The sequence below is a fragment of the Mirounga leonina genome, unplaced genomic scaffold, assembly GCF_011800145.1.
Source record: "Mirounga leonina isolate KUSES-001 unplaced genomic scaffold, KU_Mleo_1.0 Mir_376, whole genome shotgun sequence".
NCBI lineage: Eukaryota > Metazoa > Chordata > Mammalia > Carnivora > Phocidae > Mirounga > Mirounga leonina.
In genome coordinates, this window is record NW_023270718.1 from 4,429,008 (window position 1) to 4,444,033 (window position 15,026).

General features: G+C 59.8%; 3 protein-coding genes across 3 annotated transcripts in view; 2 read left to right on the forward strand and 1 right to left on the reverse strand.

Annotated features, from left to right (window-relative positions):
- SULT2B1 (sulfotransferase family 2B member 1) overlaps window positions 1–5,156 on the forward strand; it is a 33,908-nt gene extending 28,752 nt beyond the window's left edge. Inside the window, exons 6-7 of the mRNA XM_034986909.1 lie at window positions 2,887–3,067; window positions 4,953–5,156. Coding sequence (XP_034842800.1) covers window positions 2,887–3,067; window positions 4,953–5,131 — 360 coding nt within the window. The 3' untranslated portion in view covers window positions 5,132–5,156. The remainder of the gene's footprint in view (window positions 1–2,886; window positions 3,068–4,952) is intronic.
- Window positions 5,157–6,014: 858 nt separating this feature from the next.
- Window positions 6,015–13,468, reverse strand: FAM83E (family with sequence similarity 83 member E). The gene is made up of 5 exons (XM_034986567.1): window positions 12,995–13,468; window positions 11,807–11,974; window positions 11,309–11,433; window positions 7,744–8,188; window positions 6,015–6,290 (listed from the first exon to the last, which is right to left on the reverse strand). Exons 1-5 carry the CDS (start codon window positions 13,466–13,468, stop codon window positions 6,015–6,017), a joined length of 1,488 nt encoding a protein of 495 aa, XP_034842458.1.
- Window positions 9,314–9,740, forward strand: SPACA4 (sperm acrosome associated 4). Its single transcript, XM_034986568.1, has one exon. It carries the CDS (start codon window positions 9,314–9,316, stop codon window positions 9,692–9,694), a length of 381 nt encoding a protein of 126 aa, XP_034842459.1. The 3' UTR covers window positions 9,695–9,740.
- Window positions 13,469–15,026: the final 1,558 nt, after the last annotated feature.

A 15,026-nucleotide genomic window follows, 5' to 3' on the forward strand; every position in this document is an offset into this window, starting at 1 on the left:
ACTGCAGCACGTGGGAAGTGAGCTTCAGTGATGGCTGTGACCTGAAGGGCAGAGGGGAGCGGCGGAAGGAAACAGCCTTTGGAGGTAGATGGGGATCCTGTCTGGACCCCATCAAAAGTCCCTGGAGCAGGCACCCGGGAGAGGAAAATGCCTTCTGGCTGGGGCAATCAGGGAGAGCTCCCTGGAAGAAGGTGCCATGCAGAATGCCCACTGCTTTGCTGGGCTGTAAGGAGGATGCTGGGCTTCTAGAGGGACAACCCACAGTGAACATAACCAGCCATTCTAGATCCTTTTTTTCTGTTTTAGCAAACACTTTTTTTTTTTAAGATTTTATTTCTTTATTTGAGAGAGAGAGCATGGGGGGGCGGGGGGCAGACGGAGAAGCAGACCATCCACTGAGCAGGGAGCCCAATGCGGGGCTCGATCCCAGGACCCTGAGCCGAAGACAGACGCTTAACTGACTGGGCCACCCAGGTGCCCCATTCTAGATTCTTAACAAAGATGTTCCCAGAGGTTGGGTACCTGAGAAGCTCCCATTATATGCCCCTTCACTAAGCTCCCCAGACATGTTCCCTTCTTGTGTGTTTCATGTATGTGTTGTATTCTTTCTGTCAGTACTTTATGGAGTGGGAAACACCTGAATTTTTATGTCCAATAAAACAGTTAAAATCCCCTAAAATGTTGGGGTGCCTGGGTGGCTCAGTTAGTTGGGCATCCGACTCTTAATCTCAGCTCGGGTCTTGATCTCAGGGTCGTGAGTTCGAGCCCAGCATGGAGCCTACTTTAAAAAATCCCCTAAAGTCTCTCAGAGCCTCAGACATCTCATCCTTAAAATGGGTGGGAAAGGGTGTGCCTGGGTGGCTCAGTTGGTAAAGCAGTTAAGCGTCCACCTTCGGCTCAGGTCATGATCCCAGGGTCTTGGGATCGAGCCCCGCATCAGGCTCCCTGCTCAGAGAGGAGTCAGCTTCTCCCTCTTCCTCCACCCCTACCCCCTGCTCATTCTCTCTCTCTCTCTCAAATAAATAAATAAATAAATAAATATTTTTAAAGATTTTATTTATTTATTTGACAGAGAGAGAGAGAGAGCGAGAGCAGGAACACAAGCAGGGGGAGTGGGAGAGGGAGAAGCAGGCTTCTTGCCGAGCAGGGAGCCCGATGTCAGATGGTAATAATATGCCAGCGTGTTAATAGAGTGTGTAAAGTAAAAGTGATTAGGTTCTGAGCAAGGGCCTATCTGATTAGTAGTAACAATAGGAGCCAATGTCCCCTGAGGGTGAGAGAGGCCATGCACCAAATACCATATATGGTTCATCACATTTAATCCTCACCAGGTACGGGCAGGTGAGTTACCTATTAGAGCAAACCACATAAAATTGCCAGTATTGAGCCACATTTTATAGGGTTCACCCCGATATTGTTATTAGCCCCGTTTTAGAGAGGAGGAGCCTGGGGGTTTGGAACCTAGAGAGAGTTGACAACCTACCTGAGTTTTTTGTTTGTTTGTTTGTTTTCCCACCCTGGTATATCTCTTGGTGTTGGAAGATCCAGAGAAGATTTCGGCATTACCATCCCCCCACCCCCACTTTTTTTTTTTTCCATCTAGTTTTGTTCTCCAAACCAAAAACTGGGCCATGCAGCCTGACAGAGCTTCTGGGCTGCCCCTGGGTGTGAGGAACTGCCAACATGTTAGAATTTCTGGGACACGCCAGTGGTTCAAGATGATAAAGGGATGGAGGGTTATGAAACCAGGAATGACGTGGAAAATCGGAGCCGTGGGGTTGGTAGAGCTGAGCAGAAGGCGTATTGCATTTCAGGGAAGGCAGCGAGATAGGAGGGGGCAGGGAGGGGTGGGGCTTCGGGCACTTAAATCTGAGCTCCTCCCTAGCTGTGTGACCCTGGACAAGTGTCTTCCCCTCTCTGAGCCTCCTTTTACCGATTGGGGTAAGGACACCTCTCTGCAGGGCTATTGGCACGCTTGCTACAAATATACATGAGGGGCTTGGACCAGAGCTTGGTACACAGGGGGTGTTCAATCCCCAGTGACTTGAACTGTCGTTGTCAGGAGGGGGTGGATATTTGAGCTGCATCTGGATGGGGAGGTTTGCCAGGTGGAGGGTGGTGGCACGGGGCATTCTTGGCAGCCCCATGCTGAGGCTGCAGGGAGGAAATTGCAGGGAATGGTAAATTCTGGAAAGATAGGATGGGGGAGGCCAGACCACTTCTCTCCTTGAAAGCCAGGCCTGGAGGGTGGCCAGGACTCCTGTCCCTGGGCACCAGGGAGCCATAGGAGGGCTGGGAGCAGCTCTGGGTGTGGGGGCCTGGGGGCAGGGAGGCCAGGGAGGAGGCTGGGGTAAGGAGTCCATAGGGAGAGGACAAGGCCTGACCAGTGCTAGGGCTGAAAGCCCAGAGGAGATGAGCAGAGACAGACTGACAGGGGTGTGGGGGCAGGGGAGACAGAGGGGTGAGGCCAGGCTGGGAGTCTGGCCTGGGACTGGCTCAAGGAGGTCGCCGTTCCGGGATGGGGACCGGGGGGTGGGTGCAGATTTGGGGCACAGACAGGCTGACTCCCCCTTCTAACCCGAGTGAGGGTGATTCTGTATAAGGTGCCTGAGTAACCTCTGCTCCCTGCTGTGACCTCTGCCCCGCCTCCACCCCTTCCCTCCTGCCCGCAGAACCCTCCCAAACCCCAAACTGTGAAAACTCGGAAGCCATAGCCCAATCCCTCAGCTCGGAGGTGGGAAAACTGAGGCAAAGAATCAGAGTCACCCAGACAGGTCTGGTCGGGACTCCAGACATCCAGATTCAGGGTCTGGTTGGTGCTCCTTCCTTGCCTGGGGTCCCACCTCCCTCCGCCTGGCCCCCCTGACCCCTCTCCCCTGCCTGCAGGATCTCCACGGCTCCGTGCAGCGCGTCTGCCAATTCCTGGGTCGGCCGCTGGGTGAGGAGGCGCTGGGCTCCGTGGTGGCGCACTCAGCTTTCGGCGCTATGAAGGCCAACGCCATGTCCAACTTCACGCTGCTGCCTCCCAGCCTGCTGGACCAGCGCCACGGTGCCTTCCTCCGGAAAGGTGCGGGGGCTCTGGGGTGCCACAGCCTGGCTGTGTGACCTGAGCGAGTCATGTAACCTCTCTGGGCCTCAGTTTTCCCGGCTGAAATATGGGGTTGCTCCAGGCAGAACTGCCTTCCCAGCGTCACTGTGGACCCGGGACCGACCCCCCACACAGGGCTGAGCCTGGGGCCTGGCACACTCTGTGAGGCTCTATGGTGTCTTCGTGAATCTTTCTTTCTTTCTTTTTAAGATTTTATTTATTTATTCGTAAGAGACAGACAGAGAGAGAGAAAGAGAGGCAGAGGGAGAAGCAGGCTCCGCGCTGAGCAGGGAGCCCGATGTGGGACTCGATCCCAGGACCCTGGGATCATGACCTGAGCCGAAGGCAGACGCTTAACGACTGAGCCACCCAGGCGCCCCTTATTTATTTATTTTTAAGATTTTTTTAAAAATTTATTCATTTGACAGAGACAGACTCAGCGAGAGAGGGAACACAAGCAGGGGGAGTGGGAGAGGAAGAAGCAGGCTCCGCGCTGAGCAGGGAGCCTGATGTGGGACTCGATCCCAGGACCCCCAGGATCATGACCTGAGCCAAAGGCAGACGCTTAACCTACGGAGCCACCCAGGCGCCCTTCGCGAATCTTTCTTAGCATGAAGTGTTCACCCCAGAAATATTCAAGTGTTGGATTACGGGGTGAGGGTGGGAGTGCGCTGCTTCCTATTCCTGCTAAAATACCACAAATTTAGCGGCTTCACACAAGCCACGTTTATTCTCTTACGGTTCTGGGGTCAGAAGTCCAAAATCAGTGTCACTGGGTTAAAACCAAAGTGTCCAAGGGATTGTTCCTTCTGAGGCTCTAGGGGGAGAACCCATTCTTTGCCTTTTCAGTCTCTAGCCCCATGTGCGTTGCTTGGCTTGTGGCCCCCATTCATCTTGAAAACAGCAGCAGAGCATCTTCTGATCTCTGACTCTGACCCTCCCACCTCCTCTTATCAAGACCCTCGTGGCTAAATGGGGGCCACCAGGATAATCCAGGATCCTCTCCCCATCTCCAGGTCTTTAACAATGACACCTGCAGACTCCCTTTTGCCATGTAGGGTCACCTAGGCATAGGTTCCAAAGACTAGGACAGGTTGACATCTGGAGGGAGGGGGTGATTATTCAGCCTCCCACAGGGAGCTGTCCCAGATCTCACGAGGGGCGTCATGTAATATGTGGGGTATACACTTGCTAAGATTCAAAATGCCGCGATCCAAATGACATTGGCCCCAGGATTCCAGGTTAATGCCCCATGACAGTGAGAAACGTGAGGCTCGGCGGGATCCCCGCACCTGCCTGGGCACATGGAAGGGGCAGAGTTCACACCCCTTGCCTGCTCGGTTGCTGCGAGGGTTAAAGAGTGAACCCCACGACTCCAGGGTAGCCCTTCGGCCGGTCCCCTGGCACCGAGTGTGGGAAAGCATTCATTCACACTGTCAGAGCCATAATGGAGGTAGCGTGTTGCAGGAGCCCTGGGGTGAGGAAGCCCTGTTCCAGCCAGGGAGGTGAGGGACGGGTCACAGTGACACGGTCACACGGGCAGGAATGCTGAATGGGGAGGCGGATGTTCCAGGCAGAGAGATTTAAGGGGTCGGGGTAAAATAGAGGAAGGCAACAAGTCTACTGGAGGGACAGGTAGGATGGGGGAGCCAAGGGAGGGAGGGCGCAAAAGGGTGCCCAGGGGTCTGGCCAGGTGACTGGGGACAGAACGGCCACCGTAGGAGGTAAAGGGGCAGCATGGAGACGAAGAGGGGTGGGGAGGTGCTTCTGGCAAAGGCCCGCAGGTGGGAAAGGGGGTGCTGGCATGTTGGGGGCGGGGAAGGTTCCCACGCTCCTCACCTCGCCGTCCCTCCCTCCCTTCCAGGCGTGTGCGGTGACTGGAAGAACCACTTCACGGTGGCGCAGAGCGAAGCGTTCGACCGTGTCTACCGCGAGCAGATGCGGGGGCTGCCCACCTTCCCCTGGGACGTCCCCGAGGACGCCAGCCCGGACCCCGATCCCAGCCCCAGCCCCCCCGAGGCCTCCGAGCCCCCCAACCCGTGACTCTGAGAATAAACGCGGCGCTCCTGCCCCGGCTCTCGCTGCGCTCTGGAGGTGGCTTGCCGCGGGCGGCCGGCAGGGGGCGCGCGAGGGAGGCGGAGGCTGGGGTGGGGACGCGCCGCGCACCCAGGGCCCCCGGAGAAGACGAGGTCTTCTTCCCCACCCCGCACGCCAGTGGGGTCGGTGACTCAGAAGCCCCCGCCGGAGGCGAAGGTGCTGCGGGAAGGCAAGCGCTGAGCACCTGCCTCCCCTCAGGGCCGGGGCGCTGCGGCGAGGCCCTCCTGGCTGTGAGGGAGGAGGGGGCCAGAACTGCATTCCTGGGTCTTCTGCTAGGCTCTGGAACTGCAAGATTCTGGCATCAAGCAGCTTTATTCTGAGCAGAGGGAAAGGGAGCCCCCAGCAACTCAGCGCTTAGCACCCGCAAAACAGTCCCAGCCCCCCTGGCCCTGACCCCCACCAATTTCCAGGCCCTCATTATTCAGCCCCACTCCCTCGATTGGATTCTGTCCTCTCCCTTGCCAAGCTGTTTCCCCACAGCTCCTGAGCGTGGTGGGTACCGGAAGCTGCCCCACTGTCCCACGGACTCCCCACCTTCACCCCACACAATTCCAGCACCCGGGCCATTCAGCCAGGCCAGTCCGCAGAGAAGTAGGATATGCTGTTCTAGGATCCCAGCTACTGGAGGCTTTCTGCCCATTTCCTAAACTGTGACACTGGCCTCTAGAGTGAGCACTGGGCTTGCCCAGGTTCTAGAACAAAGAGAAAAAAACCCCTTCCGATTTCCAGACAGATACCCAGGCCAGAAGCCTTGTCCACGCCTCGACTCGGAGGCAGGGGGCTTGGAGCTGCGGGTCGAGAGGCCGGCCCCATGCAGCTTTGGCTCCTGTCACGGTCGCCCCTTGAGTCCTGCCTGGGCGGCCCGGTCTGGCTGCTGGAAGCCTCGGGGTCCCAGGAGTTTGGAAGCAGCATCTTCACCAAACCTCCTTCTGGTCGGGGACAGATAGCGGAGGCGGCGTGCAGGGAGGAGGGGCAGGGGGCCGCCCCGGGGCTGGGACCGGCCCAGAGGACGGGCTTCGGTCTCACCCCTGGGAGCCCCTCCGGTGCCCCGCTGCCTCATCAGGGCCTTGGCTGGGGTGTCCTTGGAGTCCCAGGACTTCTTGAGCTGTGGAGGGAAAGAGAGGGAGGTGAGAGAAGGCTCGGGGGACTGAGTCCAGGAAGGGTGTGTGTGTGTGTGTGTGTGTGTGACTCTCAGGGGAGGTGAGAAGGCCCCTGAGCCTCCAGAATGGGGAAGGGAAGTGATCCGGGAGGCCTGGGGCCCCCAGACCCTCAGAGGGCCAGCTGCTGTGTTCCCCCCTGCAGCTTTGCAGTTGGGGAGGAACAGGAAGCTGTCAGCAACTGCCTGGGGGGAGCAAATATTTGCCAAGGGAGGTGATGGTGGGTGAGGGCGGCTCAGGACCGGGTGGAGGCGAGAGGACCTTGCCCCTGCGCTGCCCATCCCCCTTCCCCCCTGGCCTGGAACTGAGGGAGGCGATTCCTGGGACATTCCTCCCTCACCCTCGGAAAAGGTCCCCACTAGGTCCCACGTAGCAGATGGGGAAACTGAGCCCGAGAGGGGCACAGGTCACAGAGAACCTGTACCCCGGGTCTGCCGGCACGCAGGGCGAGGCCGCCTGCTTGTCCCACATGGCTCTGCTCTCACCCTGTCGACAGCCCATTTTACAGCTGAGGGCACAGAGGCTCCACCCAGGGTCCCAGAGAATTAGGGCGGGCTCCGTGGGAACCCCAGCGTCTCAGCAGCCGAGAGGAGGGGCACAGAGACCCCTTGGAGCTCGCCAAACCCCCTCCGCAACACCCGGACGACGCTCGAATCTGGGAAGCCAGGGGCAGAGCGTTTAAAAGCTGCACCGGCGAGGCCACGAGGGCCGAGTTCTGATCGCTCCCTCGTGCCTCAGTTTCCTCATCTGTGAAACGGGTGGGCGGAGGCTCGTAACCTCAGAGGGTTTTGGCAAAGATCCAATTCAACCACCTCTGTGAGAGCCCCTGGCATGTGGCACGGTGCCCACAAGAGATGGTGGTTTTGACCTTGGGCAAGTTACTTGACCTCTCCGAGCCTCAGCTTTCCCATCTGTGACCACGAGTGAGAAAAGAGAATTACCTCACTGACCTGGGATGAGGATCTCGCGAAAGAAATACAAATAAATTCCACCGTGGGGATTTGTTGTAATGCTTAATGTTCTAGTTAGTTCATCCTCCCCTCACTGACTTCTCCTTCCCACCAAACCGAGACTGGGGACAACTGCTGCACCCATTCGCTAGATGAGAACACGGAGGGTTCAGAGAAGGCAGATGTCTGCCCAGCTCTCCCCATTAGTGGGTCATGCCAGGATTTGCACCCAGGGTGGCTCTCGGGGTCCCTGCCCCCAGCCACCCAGCACTCCCTTGCCCAGCACGCAGTAGGACTATAGGAAATGGTCGCTGGGATCATGAATTCAGGTGGGCGCTTTTGCTTACCCCACCTCCACCCCCAGCCCCGGCCTGGGGCCAGGCACATAGGAGGCCCTCAGCTGCCCCATCCTCTTCCTCTTGTTTCTCCGAGGCCAGCCACCAGCTCTCACCTCACTGTCACCGTCGCTGGAGCCGGACAGCTGGGACAGGCGACTCAGGTCCCACAGGGAGCGGCTGGCCCGGGCCGGGGTGCTGCTGGGAGTCCGGGCGCGCTGGACACTCCTCAGGATGTCGCTCAGCGCCGGCCCTGGGGCGGCCGGGGTCTCCTGCCTGTCCCCCTCAAAGACCCGGCAGGCAGCCAAGCGTCGGGCCAGTGGGCCGTCGGGTGGCGGCGGTGACATGGGGGCCACAGAGCGGCGGCGGGCCACGCGGTGGGGGTTGTGAGCCAGCTGCAACCCCCCCAAGGTGCTGACGAAGGGGCCCCGGGTGGGTGCGGACGGGAGCGGCCAGGAGGCCGCATACAGTGTCCGGAACTCTCGGCTGAAGGCATCGGCAATCTCGCCGGTCAGCAGGGTCACCAGACCGCGGTGCAGGCGAGAGTCACTCCACGTGAAGCTGAGGGGCACGCAGTGAGGGGTCAGGATCTCCGTGCCGCCCCAGGGAACCCGGCCTGGACCCCATTACCAGTCCCCACCTGGTCCCAGGGCAGGCTGTGTGACCTCGGGCAGGTCCTGCAACCTCTCTGGCTTCAACATCCCCCTCTGTAGAATGAGAACCACCTAGGTACCTACCCGAGGGCTGATGTGACAACAAGTTAAGATACTTAAATTATCATCTGGAAGCCGGCCTGAGCTTATACCGGGACGCTGCCCCATCCCCAGCAAAGGAGGCATCAGTGCCTCAGTTTCCCTCTCTGAAAAGAGGTGGGATTAGTCTTCTGACTCCCACAAGGCCTGTCTTAAGACTCAGCTGCTTCCTATGTAATGACTGCCACTTATTAAACACTTGCCGTGTGGCGGGCTCTGGATGTGCCTGCTCCGAGCCTCAGTTTGCTCATCTGCGATACGGAGCTAAGATGGAGGAAGATTGGAAAGAGAGGACAAAGGGTTGAGCTGCCTGCATGGCGCCCGGCCCGCACCCAGCTGGCTGTGCAGAGCAGGTCCCCTACGGTCCTGTCATCACAGTGCTGGTATTTAAAGCATCTAGCTTTAAGGTCTGGGCACACAGCAGGTGCTCTTGGGAATTAAATGAACCTGGGCTCTCATCCTGGCTCTGGGGACCTTGGCCACGTCACCTTCCCTTCCTGAGCCTTCGTTTGCCCATCTGAAAAATGGGCCCAGCGCCCGGAGAACTGATGCATCAGCCACCAGGATGGTGAGTGTTGGTCCAAGCGTCCTTACCTTGGCGGGGTGGCAGCGTCCTCGCCCCCTGGCAGGTTGGCGGGCCCGTCTGCCCGCAGATTGTGACACCCCTCCCCCCCACCTGTGACCTCACCCCTGGAGTGGCCAGTGGGAGCCCCGAGGGGTCTGTGAGGTCACCCCATTCCGCTCCACAAAGAGTGCATGGAGCTCCCACGAGGGACCCGGGGCGTTGGGAACCGAGGACCGTCCGAGCGCTGACCCTGGGAGGCCCAGACCAGGGGCAAAAGTCTCGCGGGCCTCAGGAGCGTCATTCAGCAGTTCCGGGAGGCCCAGGAAGCCCACGGCCTGGCTTGGGCACCGTCCCCGCCGCCAGGCCACCATGGTCCTCGGCTGGCTGTTGCTTCTGGTAATGGCTCTGCCCCTGGGCACCACGGGCACCAAGGACTGCGTGTTCTGTGAGCTGACCGACTCCAAGCAATGCCCGGGCATCCACATGCGCTGTGGCGACGATGAGGATTGCTTCACGGGCCACGGGGTGTCCCCGGGCCTCAGCCCTGTCCTCAACAAAGGCTGCCTGGTGTCCACGTCCTGCGGCCACGAGGAGCTGGTCACCTACATGGGCGTCACCTACACGCTCACCTCCACCTGCTGCTACGGCCACATGTGTAATGGGGCCCCCAATCCCGCAGGCAGCCAGATGGAAGGGGTCGCCGCCGGCCTGGCACTGGGCATGCTGCAGCTGCTCCCATATCTGCTGTGACCAACCCGAAGGGCAGGGCCCGGGACTGGTGTCCTGGCTCCGCTGCGCCCCGAGCCCCCCGCCTCCCCCCCTCCCCCCCATTAAATGGCCAGAGGCCCTGGACAACCTCATGTGGCCCCGGCTTCCTCCATTCCAGGGCTGTCCCCCGGAGCCCAGGGCTCGGCGAAGCATCCTCAGGCCTGACTCAGTGGTGGGGAGCCAAGCTCGGTGGGTTTGACTGGACCCCTCTACTGTATTTCATGGGTTCTAAGACGCATATCTTTTCACATGTCTATCAGGATGCTTCTTTTCGTCGGTGGCACCTTAGAGTCGATGAAATATGGTTAAAATGAGCAATGACGACAATAAACGACAGCTAACGTTTACGGAGCGCTGCTTCTGTTACGTGCCAGGGCACCTTGATCTCGCTGAACCCCCAAACAAAGCCGGGAGGGATGGTAGACGCGCTCCAAGACAGCCCCAGTCTCCACGGTAGTGATTCTCCCAAGTGTGGTCCCCGGACCGGCAGCACCGGCATTGGCCGGGAGCTAGCTAGAAATGCCAATTCTCAGGCCCCATCCCCAGCTGGCTGAGTGGGAGCAGTGGGGGGGGGGGGGTGGCGGAGGGGAGGCGCCCGAAATCTGTGTTTTTAAGGAGTCCTCCAGGTGATTCGGATGCAGGCAAGCCCAAGATTGAAAACCGCCAGTGGAGAGCGCTGGTAATCCCCTGGGCAAGTCCGCCCCCCACCCCCAGGGGACAGTTGGCAATGTCTGGAGACACTTTTGGTTGTCCTAATAGGGGAAGGGGGCGTTGCTCCTGACATCATACAGGGTGGAGAGACCAGAGATTCGGTGCAGCCTCCTAAGATGCCCAAAGAAGCCCCCCCAGCACAGAACCATCCGGCCCCAAATGTGAGTAGCACCTCTGTCGAGAAACCCTGCTCTAGAGGCACTAACCGTATCATCCCGCTCTGTAGAGGAGGAAGGGAAGCACAGAGAGGTGAATTCAGCTGCCCAAAGTCACACAGCCTGTAGCCGGGCCACCTGACCTGAGAGTCTGCATGCCTGCCCCGCACCCTCCCACGCTATGACCCTATGAGGCAGGTCTGTTAGTAATTCACCCTTTCCAGATGGGGAAACTGAGGTACAGAGCAGGGGAGGCACTGGCCCAGTATGTCACAGAGCTGAGAAGTTGAGGAGCCAGGATCCAGGGTGGATCAGACCCCAAGGACAGGAGAGGAGGGACTCGAGCCAGTCCGGGGGCCAGGTCCTTTGCATACCAACTCTTATTTCTTTATAGATGCTTAGAAAGGTGGAGTTAACTCAAGGCAGAGCTAGGACTCCAATCCAGGTCGTCCTGGTTTTGAAACCCACACACAAACTGTGGGCCCTGTTTCCCAGATGAGGAGACACAGGGTCGAAGAGATGACCCCCGCCCAGGCCACTAAGCTGGCCCCCGGGCAGGCCTGGCTCATCCCCAAACGAGAGGCTCTGCCCCTCAGTACCTCCTCTACCAGTGAGGGTGTTTAGACCCATTTCACAGACCAGGAAAGAGAAGCTGGTAAAAAGGGACGCCGACTGCTCTACTGAGAGTTGGGGACAGGACACCGCGTGGTGGGGGAGGGGGCAGCCGCACCTGTAGGATCCGGAGATGACCCTATGGCCATCCAGCAGCACAAACTTCTCCCGCACACTGCCGCTCACCTGCCGTCGCCATCGGCTCTGGAAACTGCAGCCTCGCACAACACGGATATCTAGGTTCTGGAGTAGAGGGGGCACACCCTAGCTCGGGCCAACCCCGCACACCTCCACTCACTGCCCAGGGCTTGGTGGGGGGGGATCCCTCCAGGCTGGTTAGGACCCGGATGGCCCAAGGCTCTGTAGAAAAGTCTGTCCCAGCTTCTCCAGAGCTACCAACATTGGGCTTCGGGGGTCTCTTGGAGATAGCCCTAACTCAGAGGGACCCCGTGGGAAGGCCCACCTCTAACTCCCCCAATGCCATGGGCATCGGATCTCAGAGGACCTCTCAGATGGCATCCACCTCGATGAGCTAGGACGCTGTGGAGGGGTCTGCCCCCCGCTGGTCCCAGCGCCAGGAGAATCAGGACTCGGGTCCCGCCTGCCAGGCTCCTACCTCGGTGGCCCAGGGGTTCACCCGCAGCTGTTGGGCCAGCGTCAGGAAGGCAGGCAGCTGCTGGTGGTCCAGGAGCAGGTAGACAGGCACCCAGCGGTGTGTCGCAGCATCGACCAGGTCCAAAAGCAGGTCTGGGTCAGTGAAGATGTCCATGACCACGGCCACTAGCTGGGGGATGGGGAGAGGGGCTGTGGATGGAGCCTGGAGCTCCGGGGACAGTCAGGGGCTGGGGCCCTGGGGGTGGGAGTTTAAAGGCCCAGCCTCGACGAGTCATTCAGGGGGGCTGCAGGAGAGACCCCCAGACATGCACTGCTGCGCATACAGCACCTACATGTGAATGAGGAAAAAACCGCCCTTCCTGGAGACCAAGGACTCTACTGCTGGAAAACTCATCATAATCACATCTGCAATGGCGAACAGTGTCCCGTGCGCTGTGACACTGCATGGTGGCCCTGCTCCAGGGCTCAGCGGGCTGGGTCCTTGGAGGTGCCCTGGATACCGGGGGGCGGGGGGGGGGCAGGATGATCTGCTTGGTCATGCAGCGGGAGCTCTGGGGACTGGGGGAGCTGCTGAAGGCCTGGATCTTGCAGGCAGAAACATGTAGCAGAGATGACTCCTGACCCACTGGCCAGACAGCCTTGGTTCAAATCCCCACTCGGTCACTTACCGGTGAGAGACTTAACCTCCCGTGCCTCAGTTTCCCCATCTCTCCTCACTCGGTATAGTAAGTCCCAACCTCCCAGGACCCTCCTGGCAATTATAAATGTTAACCCGTGTAAGCACTTAGCACGGGAGCTGGCAGGCGCAAAGCTGTCAGATAAAGAACATGCTCTCCAGGGGGTTGTAGGGGAGACATCTGGACCCTCCGTGGGAGGGAGGATGGAGATACCTACCCTAGGGGTGGGGTGGGGTGCGGTGCGGTAGATGACTGAGACCAAGGGGTCATAATTAGGTCCAAGGGGCATGGATGCCCAGGGAGACCCAGGCCTTGGAGAGAGGGTGAGGATGAGGTCTGGGGGATGTGGACCCCTGGGTCCTGAGGGCTGCGAGGTGTGGACTCAGGAGTCCCAGGAGGGCATGGGTGAGACACCCGGGCCCCAGAAGATGCGCCACTCCCAGGTCCGGGAGCTGGTTTGTGAGGATGTCTGGGTCTGGGGAGTGGACACCAGGCCCCCCTGAGACCCCCACCTTGCAGGCGGCCTGGATTTCCTGGCGCACCAGCTCCTTGAGGGGCGGGTGGCCCTCGTCGGGGGGCTGGGTGTACAGCTGTGCCCTGGTGATTCCCTTCCAGGTTGGGTCCTCTGGCCAGCCCAGCCGCAGCGTGGGCGCCAGCTCGTCTGACCGTCCAGGCCAGTAAGTCAGGCTGCCCGAGGCCCGATTGGTGGCAGGGGCTCCCTCCTCTGCCCTGCTGGGCGGCTGCTTGGATGTGGTCCAGTCCTCAGCCGCTGCTGCCAGGCTCTGGAGCTCTTCCGCGCTCAGGAAGGGCCGCAGGCCCTCGCGCTGCACGCAGGCCTCGAACGCCTCGGCGCCCTTGCTCAGCAGAGCCTCCAGCGCCAGCCGCTGGCCCTCGGAATACAGGAAGCCGGGGCTGGCCTCGGTCAAGGGCAGCCCCCCGGCCCCCGACTCCTCTCCTTCCAGCGCCGCCAGCTGGGAGGCTGCCATTGGGCTGCTCGGGTGGGAGGACCGTCAGGCTGGGTGTCTGAGGATGCGGCCGTCTCTGGGGGACTGACCATCTGGGGGTCTCCTGCCAGGCAGACTCTCTGCGGCCGGCCGAAGCTTCCAGGGCCGCTCCGTGAAGGTCCCTGGGTCCCTGGCTCCCCGTCCTGACAATCACACTGTGCAGGGCATGGGCTGCTCAGACGGACCAGCCGCCTGCCTCCAGCCACCACAGTGACAGGCTGGTCATCTGAACTTCTGGCCGGCTGTCGCGGGCGGTCCTGCGTGTGTGTCAGGCTGACCCCTCGACTCCGTCCCCGGCTGTGTGACCCATCAGCTGCTCCTCTGTGCACTTCAATTTCCAGCCTCCTGGCCCCTGGTGGCCCCAATGGACCCTGTCACTGGTTCGGTCTCGGTCAGGCTGAAGGCCCAGCTGTCCTGGCCAGAGGTCCTGCTGACCGGCCAACCATCTCCCAGGTAACAGCCAGAGGCTATCTGCCTGTCTCCTACCACCCAACCGTCCCTAACTAAAGGTAAAGTGGGCTATTTGCCCCTGACCGATAGCACATCTAACTGACCCTCTCCAGCCAGCTTTTTGATTATTTGGCAGACATCAACTGCTTCCAGCTAACAAGGTCGGCATCTGACCACCGGTGGAGCACCCTGCCGTGTCCAGGGGAATGTTTTTCCTGCCGACGGGTGGCTGGCTCACCGGCTCTCACTGACTGACCATCCCAGGCACCTCCCCTTTGGACCTGCTCTCTCGGTTTGGGAAGAATGGGCTCCAGCCCAAAGTCTGGGCATGACCCTTCCCCAGCCAGGGAATGAGATCTCAGTCTCTGTCTCTTGGGGACTCTGCCCCAGGGGTGTCACACCCACTTGGGCTTAGCTATAGTGGAGGATACACTCCACAGGGGCTTGCATCACCATGGAACCGGCCCATGACCTCAGCAGCCCACCGAGATGGAGGGCCTGACTAGCCACTGTTCCTTGGACTGGCTGCCCTGGACTGTCTCCTAGCCAGAATTGTCTTGGGCTGCCCTCTCATCTATGCTGATCCCTGGCCATCCCACGATCTCCTGCTAGCTGACCATCCATCCACCTACTCCTGGCCAAGGAGCACCCTTTGAGGCTCCTGACCCAACCTCTGGCCTATGGACCCCTGATCCCTGCAAACCAGCAGCCCTTCCTTCCAATCGCACACCCAGACGGCTTCCTTCCTCCACACCACAGCAACAAGGCCTACAAAGAGAAGAGGAATAAAACCGGGGCTCCCTCTCACCCCATCCAGCTCCCCCAACTTGTCCAGACCCCCATCCCCTTTCCCTCGTCTTGCCTTTTCGGAGGTCGGAATACAGGTCTGGAGACCTCCTGCTTTTATTTCTGCTCTTCCTGCCGTCTGGCCTCATTCATCAGGTTTTAGCCTGGGATCTGGGGAACCCAGCCCCTTCTGTAAACAGAGGAGGGCCCACAAGGCAGGTGCCTTTCGCAGGTACGGAAAGGCCCCAACACAGGGAACACACTCATCGGGTTACAGGCCCAGGGCCCAATGGCCTGCCAGACT

Bases quoted from the DNA above. Each gene is read 5' to 3' on its own strand.
- SPACA4 (XM_034986568.1), top strand. From the start codon at position 9,314: ATGGTCCTCGGCTGGCTGTTGCTTCTGGTAATGGCTCTGCCCCTGGGC.
- FAM83E (XM_034986567.1), bottom strand. From the start codon at position 13,468: ATGGCAGCCTCCCAGCTGGCGGCGCTGGAAGGAGAGGAGTCGGGGGCC. The intron at 11,975-12,994 runs GTGGGGGTCTCA...CCCATCCCCCAG, and splicing joins AAATCCAGGCCGCCTGCAAG to CTAGTGGCCGTGGTCATGGA. The intron at 8,189-11,308 runs GTGCGGCTGCCC...CGTGCCCCTCAG, and splicing joins GTCATCTCCGGATCCTACAG to CTTCACGTGGAGTGACTCTC.